The sequence below is a fragment of the Chelonia mydas genome, chromosome 8 (genome assembly GCF_015237465.2).
Source record: "Chelonia mydas isolate rCheMyd1 chromosome 8, rCheMyd1.pri.v2, whole genome shotgun sequence".
Lineage (NCBI taxonomy): Eukaryota > Metazoa > Chordata > Testudines > Cheloniidae > Chelonia > Chelonia mydas.
The window spans coordinates 1845187-1856638 of NC_057854.1; the positions used below are offsets into that span (position 1 = coordinate 1845187).

Below are 11452 nucleotides of genomic sequence, written 5' to 3' on the forward strand. Positions count from 1 at the left end.
AGCAGACCTGCGGAGCTCAGGGAGGGGTCTCTGCAGCCCCTCGTGCCCACCCTGCAGGCCCTGGAGCCAGCTCCAGAACTCTTTCCTCTGAGCAGAGGTCAACAGGGCAAGCTGCCTGCTGTTCCTTCATCTGGTTGGCTGCTCCAGCCCCTGGAGATGTGGCCCAGCCTCTTCGAGTCAGCTCTGGCCTTTCTCCAACACCAGCGGCCTTTCCTCCCTGGGCACCCTGTGCCCTGGTTCCCTCAGAAGCCAGCATATGGCAGGAGTGAATCGAGCCCATCCTTGGCACCCTGATTTCTGGGTGAGGGATGATGGACGAACCTCTCGTTTGCAATGGTCGCATTCAGCTCTTTTGCAATCTGAGCACTTCTGATCCCAGAGTAGGGTGCTGGGGCAGGCTCTGCATTTCTCTGAGCTACAGCTCACGTCATCGGATGCATTCAATGCATCTGATGAAGTGAGCTGTAGCTCATGAAAGCTTATGCTCAAATAAATTGGTTAGTCTCTAAGGTGCCACAAGTCCTCCTGTTCTTTTTGCGAATACAGACTAACACGGCTGCTACTCTGAAACCTTTCTCTGAGCAAGTTCTTTCCCTGGCAGAGCCCTGAATGAGGCAATGCAGCCCAAGCCAGAGTCCTCTGCCCGTCAACTCCTCCATAGTGCTTAATTACATCTCCTCACTTACAGGGGAGCTGCAGCCCCCTTTGCCTCTCTTATTTAGCTGACGGGCTGAACAACCCGAAAAGCTGTGGGAGGGGAGCAGTGGCAGAGAGGCTGACGACTCCACAGTGTTCCTTCTTGAGTATTGACAAGCCCTGTTTCCCCACCTCACTGAGTCATTTCAATTGCATTCATAGCTCCCCTGGACAATAATTTTTGGAAGTGCTACCCTTGGAACACCAGATGAAAGGCTGCAGCTAGTCAGACAAAAACAGAAGCCATTTGCCACCTTCCTTGAAGTACAATTTTGTTCTTTCCCCCCATTTAGTGTGTCAGATTGCTGGTGATGTGAACAGCATTATAGGGACTTGGCGAAACTAACTGATGGCTCAGAAAAGCAAACCTGGCTCCTAGCAGGGTGCAGACATGGAAGCAATTACTAATGAGTTCTTATACAACCTCCTGAACCAGGGAAAACATTCAAAAGGGCTCCCCTTTGTCTATCTCAGGCTTGAGGGGCGCCATCAGCCGTGGCACAGATGTACTTCAGTTAAGGACTGGATTAATGTGTAATTCATAAGGCTGAATTAGAGATGAATTTCCATTTGATCAGGAAGCTGGTTTCTGGGGTAATTCTCCAGTGAGTGAAATTCACCCCTGCGTGGAAGGCCACCTGTGTACCATGTAAGTCCTACGAAGAGCTCCAAACAGGGTTTACAGGGCCAATGCACCACTTACAGACTCTCATTTGGGCTTAATCCAGACTGAAGAGGTGCACAGGTCTAGTACTGGCTCTGCACAGGGGTGAAATCACCCAGACTGGAGTAGGGACAAGTTCTGGTCCCCAAAGGCTTGCTGCGTGTTCCGTCTACACTGAAACTCCAGAATGCCCCACTTACATTGGCACTTCTCTCTTTTCCCGTACTACATGAATACCTCTGGGACCTCGCAGCCTGGGCTCACCTGGGTTGTGTTGAGCAAGAATCCATAATCTGCAGTGGATTGAAACTCTGAGTAGACACAGCACTGAGCCTGCCTTTAGTCTCCAGGGCCCTGACGTTTGCCATGCCTGAGCTCTCCCAGCGCAGCTCAAGCCCCAAAGGTAGCAAATCTTGCTCTAAAGCCTCACCTGGGTTTTGCCTGGTTCTAAAATTGCCAGGACTAATTAGCTGGTAAAAACTAAACTGCTCTGCCAGCTCCCCCACTAACTGGACGAGCACAAGTGAGCCCTGCAGCTTCAAAGCCTTTGCGAGCCCAGGACCCCGGACTTGTCTGAATTAAAGGCAGCAGCGTCAATTCTACCAGGTGCCTCACTCAGCCAGTTTTCCAGGTGCCAGTACAGCTCGGAATGCTTGCAACTCTTCATAGCAGCAAAAAATCATAATCCTTTTCCCTCTTGCCAACCACAACAGGGTGCAATTTCTCCCTGACCACAGGGCAATCTATGGTACTTACATGGCCTCTGTTACCACAATCTCTGACCACCTTACAATCTTCCGTGCAGTTTTCCTCCCAACCTCTGTGAGATAGGGAGTGCTATGTTAATGGCACAGAGAGACTAAGTGACTTTGCCCAAGGTCACACAATGACAGGGAGTGTATGGCAGGGAATTGAATTCAGATCTTGCCAGTTCTGGGCCAGTGCTCTAACCACGTGGCATCCTGCCTCTTCATGCCACAGGCTGTGAGAATGCTGGATAAATAATGGTTGGGGTTTGGCATCTCCATTTCCTCCTGCATGTCAGCCCTCTCCGGGCTCTCCCTCTACCAGGGCAGCCCTTCCAAGCCTGCTGATCCTGCTCCCAAGAGGGCAGAACCTTGCCTCTGTGCTAGGCCCTGACACCTCCACTTTCAGTGTTAGGCTCCAAGCCTGCAGTCAGATCCCCATGCCTGAGATCAGTGAGGCTGTGTGTGCACCAGTCTGCCTGTGAGGAACCAAAGGTCCACGTGGGCACAAGGGCCTGCCCAGATGGCCCCAACTGTGGGACTGGGGCCTGCCTGTGTTTGCCAGCACCGCAGCCTGGGCAGAGGGGAAGCCAGGAGTGTAATTAAGGGTTGTGGCTCATGACACTTTTTAATCAGGGTGCAGCACAGAAAGAGGCAACCAGCATCAGTGCACAGTCAGGAGGATGACACGCAGCTCACCTGAGAAACAGAAATTAGCGGGGCTGAAGGGAGAGGCACCCTATTTTGATTGCATCAAGGCAATTGCAAGACACCTTGTGCAGATTTCCCCCATTTCTATTTAAATCTAAAGTCTCCAGCTGCAGATCCTGGAACATTGCCAGCGTCACAGAAAACAGAAGGTTTTTAAACACAACTTCAAACTCTGGCTATCAAAACGTTGTGGTCCAACAGCAGCCCCTAGTGGCCAGACATGACCCAGCCCCTCTTTCAGTGCATTCAACGCCCTCCCGTTTCTTTGGGCCGCACACTGGAGGGTCAAAGTGGAGGTAGCTGGGTTGAAATGCTGCTCAGGGGGGTGAAATTCACCCGTGGGCAGGGGACCAGCCCAAAGACTATGCACAGCCAAAGTCACCCAGTTCAATGTCTGGGCTCAGCGGTGTCCCAGTGCCGGGGCGGACGGGAGGGGTTACGAGGCAGGACAAAAAGGGGAATTTGTTTCTGCCGAGTGAAGCTGAGGGTTGCAGAGGAACCAGCCACCCGTGAGTCCCACTGACGTTTGCAGGAGCTGCAGGTGAACGCTCAGGCCATTAGCTCTCGCTTCTGTGCACAATGCAAAGCTGATTCAGTACTGAGGAGGCCAGTCTTGCCTCTTCCCAGTAAAGCGCCCAGGTTAAAGTGTGCAGGCCTGATCCCAACCTTTGATACACCAAAGCAAAATCAGGGGGGCGATTCTGCATTTTTACTGCTGTCAGGGAGGTCAGAATTGGCTCTTTTGAATGCTAGGCTGGTTATTTCTTCCCCAGTGAGCGGGGGGGCAGTTCCTCCAATGGTTTTGCTGACACCTCGTTAGATTTCCCCCGTATCCCAAACCAAAGGTCACACTCACACCTTTCAACTGGAAAAGACGAGCCGTGCAAGCGGCTGCGATGCTGTCAGGTTTATTGAATGGAGAATATCTGTGAACCGATGAATGGTGCAGCAGGACGGTGCAGTGGCAGCTGTGTGCGTCTTCATCGGGAATCGTCACACGCCCGCTTCTCTGCCGGCATTTGAGCAGAGGCGGACAGTGCATGAGGCACTCAGCACATTCCTCTCTTCTTTATGCGAACATTAGTTTGCCTTTTCCTGAAAAGACAGGTTAAACGTATCAGGGCAGCTTGAAACCCCCTGGGCAGGGAAGACTCTCCCACTCCAGGGAGAAACATCAGGTAGAAAATAATAATTAAAATGTCATTTTAAAATTACACACAGTCATAGGCTGATCCCATGTCTTCTCGGCAGGCAGTTCGAGGTGGGGGACGGGGGTTACTAGGGACATGAGTTAATTAATTCCTGTAAACCTCCGAGCTAATACTTTCTGACATCTCCTGTCAGAATAAATTACTTCATTGTTGCAAAGCAGACATCAGACACCTGCTGGCAATCAAGAACCTGCAACCCCTGCCAGCTAAACTCAGCCCGCGCTGCGATGTTCTGTGCAGGGGTTTCACATGCAAACACGCCCCACTTTGTCTCATTCACATTTGCACCTGCCCCACATGACTCTTTGCGACTATTTTAATGCCACAAGCAGGGAAAATGCAGATATGTGCTTGTGAAAAAATAACAGCTTTGTGGGCCTAATTGACTCCAGATTGGTTCAGTTTTCTCTTGAAATACTCATGTTCATCACCTTGGGAAACCAAATCCATTTCCCAGGTGTGCATAGAAATTCCAAAAAACAACAACAAAAAGCCGTAAGCAGGTGTGGATTTCTATGAATATTTTGCACCCCAATAACAGCGACCTAATGAAATGACACCAGTGCAAGTGAGATCAGGACCAGTGACTATTCCACTAACCAATTCTGCACCCCCAGCTATTCCTTACCAACATCTCAGTTCTGGCCTTCAGCACACCTGCTAGGCTGCTGCTGGACCCCCGTCTCACACACAGCTCTGCCAGCACCCCACAACCTTACCTTGCAGCCCCCCTGCTATTCTAGCCCTGGGCTCCCCTCCTCCACCATTCTCAGAGCTCTGCCAATGCCCCTCAGTCCTGACTCTCAGCTCCCTATTCCTGCAAACCACGAGAGGAGACGTTACAGAGACCAAGGACAGGGTTCTTATCTCTCGTGTAATGCTGATAAGGAGGCATTTTGCATGGGCTTTGAGGTCTAGATCAACAGCCCTGACACACCGTGCGAGTGAAACCACAAGGTGTTTCATTTGAACTTGTACTTCCAGAGCTCCCACACTAACAGAGGACTGGTAACGTCATTTATTTTCCTTTTTTAAAGACAAACCCAGCCCATCTTTAGGGGTCCCTGCTGGCTGCACAAATTAATGGACCCCTGAGAAAAACGCTGCAGGACCAGCGCCCTGTCACTGCAAAATGCAGGCCAGTGTCATTCTGGTTCCCATCAACTTCTCCAGCCACCCTGAATCCAGTTCCTTCCGCCAGGGACTCTCCCCACCTTTCCTCTCCAGCCCCGTGTGCCCCTGCTCCCCAGCCTGCTCACTGTGACCCTCATCCCAAGCCCCCTGAAGTCAGTGGACAGACTCATTCATCTCCATGGGATCAGGCGCTCTGTTCCTCGGACCGTCACCTCTCCTGTTCCGGCAGCTCTCTGCGGGGAGGGAGCACTTTGTTCTTGCACACCCCCTCCCCACCCCCCCGCGCATATCTCCTCCTTCCTTCGCTCCGGACCCCTCCGCGTCACTTGACCCTCTTTGAATCTCACTTGAAAACCCTCCTCCTCTCTTCACTGTGGAACCAGCTCTTGGCCCAGCCCTTAGTGATGCTGTGGATTAAGGATACTACACAACCCTCTCCCCTGCATGTATCGTATCATCTAGCAGTCACTGGAGACCTTCGGAAGTGGAGGTGGGCGTTGTCTTTAGACAATGCTGTGCTGTAGCAAACCCTGTGACAGCCAGACACAGCGACCTAGGACAGCGGGCTCAGAGTAGCCGCTCACTGAATCTCAAAGGGATGTGGTGGGGGCCCCAGGACAGCTGGGTCGCTGATCCCGGTTCCCTAGCTAAGGTCCCATCCACTGGTGCATTCTTGAATCTATGTTGTACTCCTGTCTCCTTAGAAACCCTCCTCTTTGGCCTTCAGATATGAGGAAGTCACCATAGAGCAGACTACTGGGGATGGCCAAGGCCACCTAAGTCTTTTCCATCTCACTTTTCTATGGGACAAATTCTGCCCTCAGTTTCACCAGTGGAAATCAGGAGGAACTCCGCTGGAAGATGAGCCCAGGAGTCCCTTCTTGTGGAATCACAGAAGTTAGAACTGGAGCTCTAGTTGGAGATTCCCGCTACCCCTGCCAACGCAGTGCGGGTTCTCATACGTCTGGTCGGCTCATTGCTGGGTTCAGTTGCCATTCAATTGATGAAATGCACCTCAAAAGAACTGTCTCCATCTTCATCTGCAATGGCACTGGCCCAGACCACAGCAGATTATGAGGACAGCAGGCAGCTGGGGTCAGCTAAGTCTTATTTTCTTTGCAGCAGATGTGCTGGAACATCTTGGCTTCCCTCCGCTCACACACCTACCTACATGCTCTGATCCGAAATGGGATTCCCACAATGCACAGATTCATTGAGAGCCAGCCCCAGAGCCCACGAAAACCAGCGGAAGTTTTGCTATTGACTTGGGCGGGCTTTGGATCAGGCTCAAATACACTGTGTGCACCACTTCCGCTGGTCCAATGTTGTCTCATTGTATTCCCCCATCAGTCTGTCTGCCTCTTGTCTCTTTGGGGCAGGGACTGTCTTATTGCTCTGTGTTTGTACAGTGCCTAGCGCAATGTGGTCCCAGTCCACCACCGGGACTCCTAGGTGCTATGATAATACTGCAGCTAACAGTAAGCATGGGATGAGCCGGTGAAGATGGCTCTAGCGTTACTCTAGGCCAGTGGAAGAGAGCATCAGCAGGGAAGAGGGGAATGGCAAAATTTATCCCCGAAAATTGCACCAAGCCAAAAGTCATGGCTTTCTGCATGAATAGGGGACTTATGGCAGAGCTCCGCTGTACAAGGCCCATGTGAAAACAGCAGCTTTTGAAATATTTGCACTCAAAAGCGTCCAGATACTCACAGGTTCTCAGCACACAACTCACACTCATTGGGGTACGTCACATTGTCGGTGCCGCATACAGGGTCGAGGATTTTGGGGCAGCCCGGACGTATATATCTGCCACAGTCTGGCTGTGTGAGTAAAGGGGAGTATTAATGTACCTTACACAAGGCATTGCTGAAAAGAGCTTCATGTTGAAGGGGATGCTTTAGGCTGGTGGGGAACTGCAGAAATTAAAATTTAATGGTCCTGCAGGAGGACTAACCGAAGCTGTACCAGGCGCTCAATTTCTTCTGCACTTATCCCATTGTGACCAGTCCTGGCTTGCTAAGAGCTCCACCTGGAGAGTTCCGAAGCAACGTGGGTAGCTGCCACTGTGTGGGTTCATTTTAACTTTCATTCTGACAATTGAGATCTTAACGGTAGTGTTAGCTTGGCATTTAAGACGATTAATCAGCTCTTATCTAACACTTTTCATCAGAGATCTCACTGCACTTTGCAATGGGAGGGCAGCAACACTATTCTCATTTGTCAGGTAGGGAAACTGAGGCAGGGAGGGGGGAAAGTGACTTGCCCAAGGTCACCCAGCAGGTCAGTGACAGAGCTGGGGCTAGAACCCAGGTCTTCTGACTGTCACTCCACTGCATTATCCACTGGGCAATGTTGCCTCATTGTTTTTAGCAGTATTGGCTTTCCACGACACTGGGACAGAATGACCTCGGCAAAGAAGAGTATGCAGTTAAATTGCACAGAAGGAGTCTTTACCTCTTTCCCTCCGTCAGAAGCACCACCCGGTTCGGCATTGCCTAAAACACATGGGGGGAAAAGGAAACTCCTTAATCAAGTAGGCTGTTGGCTTCTCCCAGCCTGCTCCTTGCACAGGTCCAACAGAAACTCTCCTGCTGCTTCCAGGCCCCTCACAGGCGTGGGGTGGGGAGGACCCCATTCGAGTTTCCTCTCCGCTCCCCTTCCATGCCTCTGACTTGGGGCAGCCTCTTCCCCCCTCAGCTTCCTTCCGTCTTGATCTCACTCCTGTTCCCGCTCCGCTCACCTGCCCTTTGCCAGCCGGCAGAGCCACCTCCGCCCCGCTCTGCCTTTGTGCCTTGACTGAAAACCCACCGCGTCCACAGCAGGCTCCTGACAGTGACCCAGCCCCGTGACACTGACGTTCCCGGCAGTTCGCTCAAGCTCCACCTGGTGCTGCCAAGGAACAAAGGGACCTTTGATTGCCCGGAATCGGTTATGGGCCACAGCCACAAAGTGCCGTTTACAAGCCTGATTATGGTCTCGCCTGGGCGGGTAGCGCTGCTGATCTCAGCGGGGTCAGCGAGAGCTGAATCAGGCCCCATGATGACAAATGGCTGGCGACCTCGGAAGCAGGCAAGGAGGGAGTTCCCTTGCGCCTGCCGGATTCTCCGTGGAGCCGCATCGATTTACACCAGCTGAGGCCTGGGCGCAGAGTTCCCTGCCGTGGTATGGTGAACTCAGGTAGCGCGGAGGGAGAAGCAAACTGTGCGAACTCCTCTGGGACCCACAGAGAGCTGTGCGAGCCCAGGGAGTTGAATTGCTCTGTGTGCGGCGCTGGACGGAGTACTGAGTCAGCTGGGGGCTGGGACTCGCCGGTTTGATAGGAAGGGCTGGACTTTCACCCCTGTGGCTGTACGGACTCCCACGGCGCAGGGACTGTAATTCAACGCGGCATTGCTCCGCTTCACTTCCAGGCATTGCTGTGTCCCAGGAATAGACTGGCTCACCTGCGGCCTGGCTGCAGGCGTCTCGCTCTAGCGCTGAACACAGAGCCTGACCCTCCACGTCTACGAGCCGGCGTCAGGCTCTGTGCTCTTCGATGCTGAACATCGAAGAGGTTCCCGGGTTTCTCGCCCTGATCCCCACCAGCCCAGTGGCTGCTTTCCCGGCCTTGACTGTCTGCATGTGGGAAAGTTTAGAGGGAGCAGGAAAAGCAGCTTCTGACTGACCCCATCACACTCACCTGAGCAGCAGTAAAGCCCCACGCCGAGGAGCAGGAAGAGGCCAGCTGCCTTCATGGCTGTTTATTGCGGACGGAGTCAGAATCTGCCAGTCTCCAGGAGATCCTCTCTCAAGAAGCCCATGCAGGGAGCTTTGTATCTACCCAATATACGGCTCTCCAGGCCCTGCCCACTTTGTGCTGTACCCGCCCAGGTCAGCCCATGGCTTTACGGGACTTGGCACAAGCCCAAGGTGCGGACAACAACATTCAAAACGCTCGGAGGACTCTGAGTCATGGCTGGATCAGTCTGGTGCGTCAGGGCAAAGAGCCACCCAAAGTTAATGGGGAAACATCTCAGCTCACAGGCGGTGGCCACAGGTGGGGGACAGAAACATCCTCTTGCAGGAAGGGGGATCCTGGTCCTCTGTGCAAAGCCAGAGCAAAGGGGCTTTGTGCAAGAAACTAACTCATAGGGGTGGGGGCAGGTGGATTCCTGCCCCCTGCACCAGCGTGGAGCCTGACTGCACCCACTTGGGGCAGCAGCTTAGCTGGGGCTTGGGATCAGTGGACGGATGCACTTGCCTGCAAGGGGTGAGCTCTGTCAGCAAAGCTCGGGGACTAGCCAGCCCGACCTCCAGGCAGATGGATGGGTGCCGCCGAGTTGTGGTCGGGTCGCCTGATTGGCTGAAGGGAGCCAGCAGGCCTGCGGGTAAGCTTGGCAGCAGGTCACTGGCTGCCCACAGCTACAATCACCCTGGGGCCTGCCTTGTCCCCCCAGTCCTGTTCCTATCCTGCTCGCTCCCAACTCTGGCTCTGACCCTTGACTCTGGTTCCTGGCGCCCGACTCCTGCTCCAACCGCTAGGCCTGAGCAGCCATTCGTCACTGCCGCATCTTGCGGATAAACAGGGGAAGAAGAGGGAATAGCTCAGCCCTTGCGCATTAAAACCTGCATCAGAATGCAGCCCAGACCCAGTATTATCCTAATACCCAGTGGAGCTTTAACCACAGTACTGATTCTAGTGCCGGGTGGTAAGCTGTGAATGAAAGGGTGAGCTAAGAACTCCACGCATTAGCCATCTATAGGATCTTTATCTTACGGAGAGATGGAGAGAGATGGCTGGAGCCAACAAAACCAGTTCTATATTGTTATTAATAACTTGTACCGAAGTAGCACTGAGAAGCCCAAGCCACGGACCAGGATCCCGTTGTGCTGGGCGCTGTACAAACACAGAACAAAAATACAGTCCCTGCCCCAAAGAGCTTCCCATTGAAGTCAGACCTGGAGATCATCATTTGGGGTTTCAAACCAAGGAGCTGGTCCCGTAATGCCTCATTTTATACCTACAACTCATCCCAATGGCCCCAGCTGAGCTAATCACATGTGTAAAGTGACAGGCTTGTCTAAGAGTTTGGAGGATCAAGGCCCAACTAACACTTATAGTGGATTTAAAGACCCTTCAATGGACCACTGCTCTGGCCCCGGATGTTAGTTCTATATCCCATCCTCTGAGAAGAGGCGACCCCCAACATCGATAACTGCATTGTAAGAGAAGGAATCGAAGGGAAGACATTGTGTGTTCTTGGAGAGGCTGGTAGAGGAGTGTTTTTTTAATGTCCTCACAGATATTATAATAGAGGCCGATAGGCAGGACAAACCCCAGCCTTGAACCCAGAAATAGCTTGCTACGGCTCACTAAGTACATTGTTTCTGCACCCAGACACCCTCTATCTTTTCCCCTCCCGGGGGCTTGATATTTGCTACTACAGCCGATAGGGACCTGGTTTTGAGGCTCATCATAATGTTCAGGTTTTGTTCCTAATCTGAGCAATACCTGCGTACGTGTCACCTGGATACTGATAAGGAAGTAATGAAAACGAGGCCGCAAAATTCCAGGCGCAAATCCAATCCAGGTGTAAACCCATGGCGTTGGTGGAGCCATATCAGGGACAGGGCTGGCCCCTTGGGTTTATTTGCTAAACGAAAGACTCTGCACAAACAATGGTTTGATTGATAAGAGGAATTCCTGTTAAGCCTTCCCCTCTCGCTCATCATAATGTTCAGGTTTTGTTCCTAATCTGAGCAATACCTGCGTACGTGTCACCTGGATACTGATAAGGAAGTAATGAAAACGAGGCCAGTAAATTCCAGGCGCAAGATGGGCCAAATCCAATCCAGGTGTAAACCCATGGCGTTGGTGGAGTCATATCAGGGACAGGGCTGGCCCCTTGGGTTTATTTGCTAAACGAAAGACTCTGCACAAACAATGGTTTGATTGATAAGAGGAATTCCTGTTAAGCCTTCCCCTCTCGCTCACCTAACAGGAATTCCTCTTACCAATCAAACCACTGTTTGTGCAGAGTCTTCCTTTAGCAGATAAACAAAGTGCCCAGATAAACAGTGCCCAGAGTCAGCAAAAGCGGCTTGGGGATGAGGGCAGGGCAATAAATACGGGAAGCTTAGGAAGTTGACAAGAATGTCTCCTCTTCTTTTATCAACACCTCACCCAGGGATCCCATCTGCTCAGGGCGGTTTCACATACGAGATTAACTAGGCCCTCTCTGGTTTAGGACAGAGGGTCAAATTCTGCTTTCAGTCCCTGCAGTTAGGCATCTTCCACGAATGGAATCACT

The 11452-nt window shown here is 52.2% G+C and overlaps 1 protein-coding gene across 1 annotated transcript; it reads right to left on the reverse strand.

Moving 5' to 3' along the window:
- Window positions 1-3709: 3709 nt before the first annotated feature.
- Window positions 3710-9006, reverse strand: LOC119566944 (pancreatic secretory trypsin inhibitor). The gene is made up of 4 exons (XM_037907094.2): window positions 8842-9006; window positions 7617-7657; window positions 6873-6982; window positions 3710-3912 (listed from the first exon to the last, which is right to left on the reverse strand). The coding sequence occupies exons 1-4, from the start codon at window positions 8894-8896 to the stop codon at window positions 3867-3869; spliced, it is 252 nt and encodes an 83-aa protein (XP_037763022.1). The 5' UTR covers window positions 8897-9006; the 3' UTR covers window positions 3710-3866.
- Between the last annotated feature and the right edge of the window lie 2446 nt (window positions 9007-11452).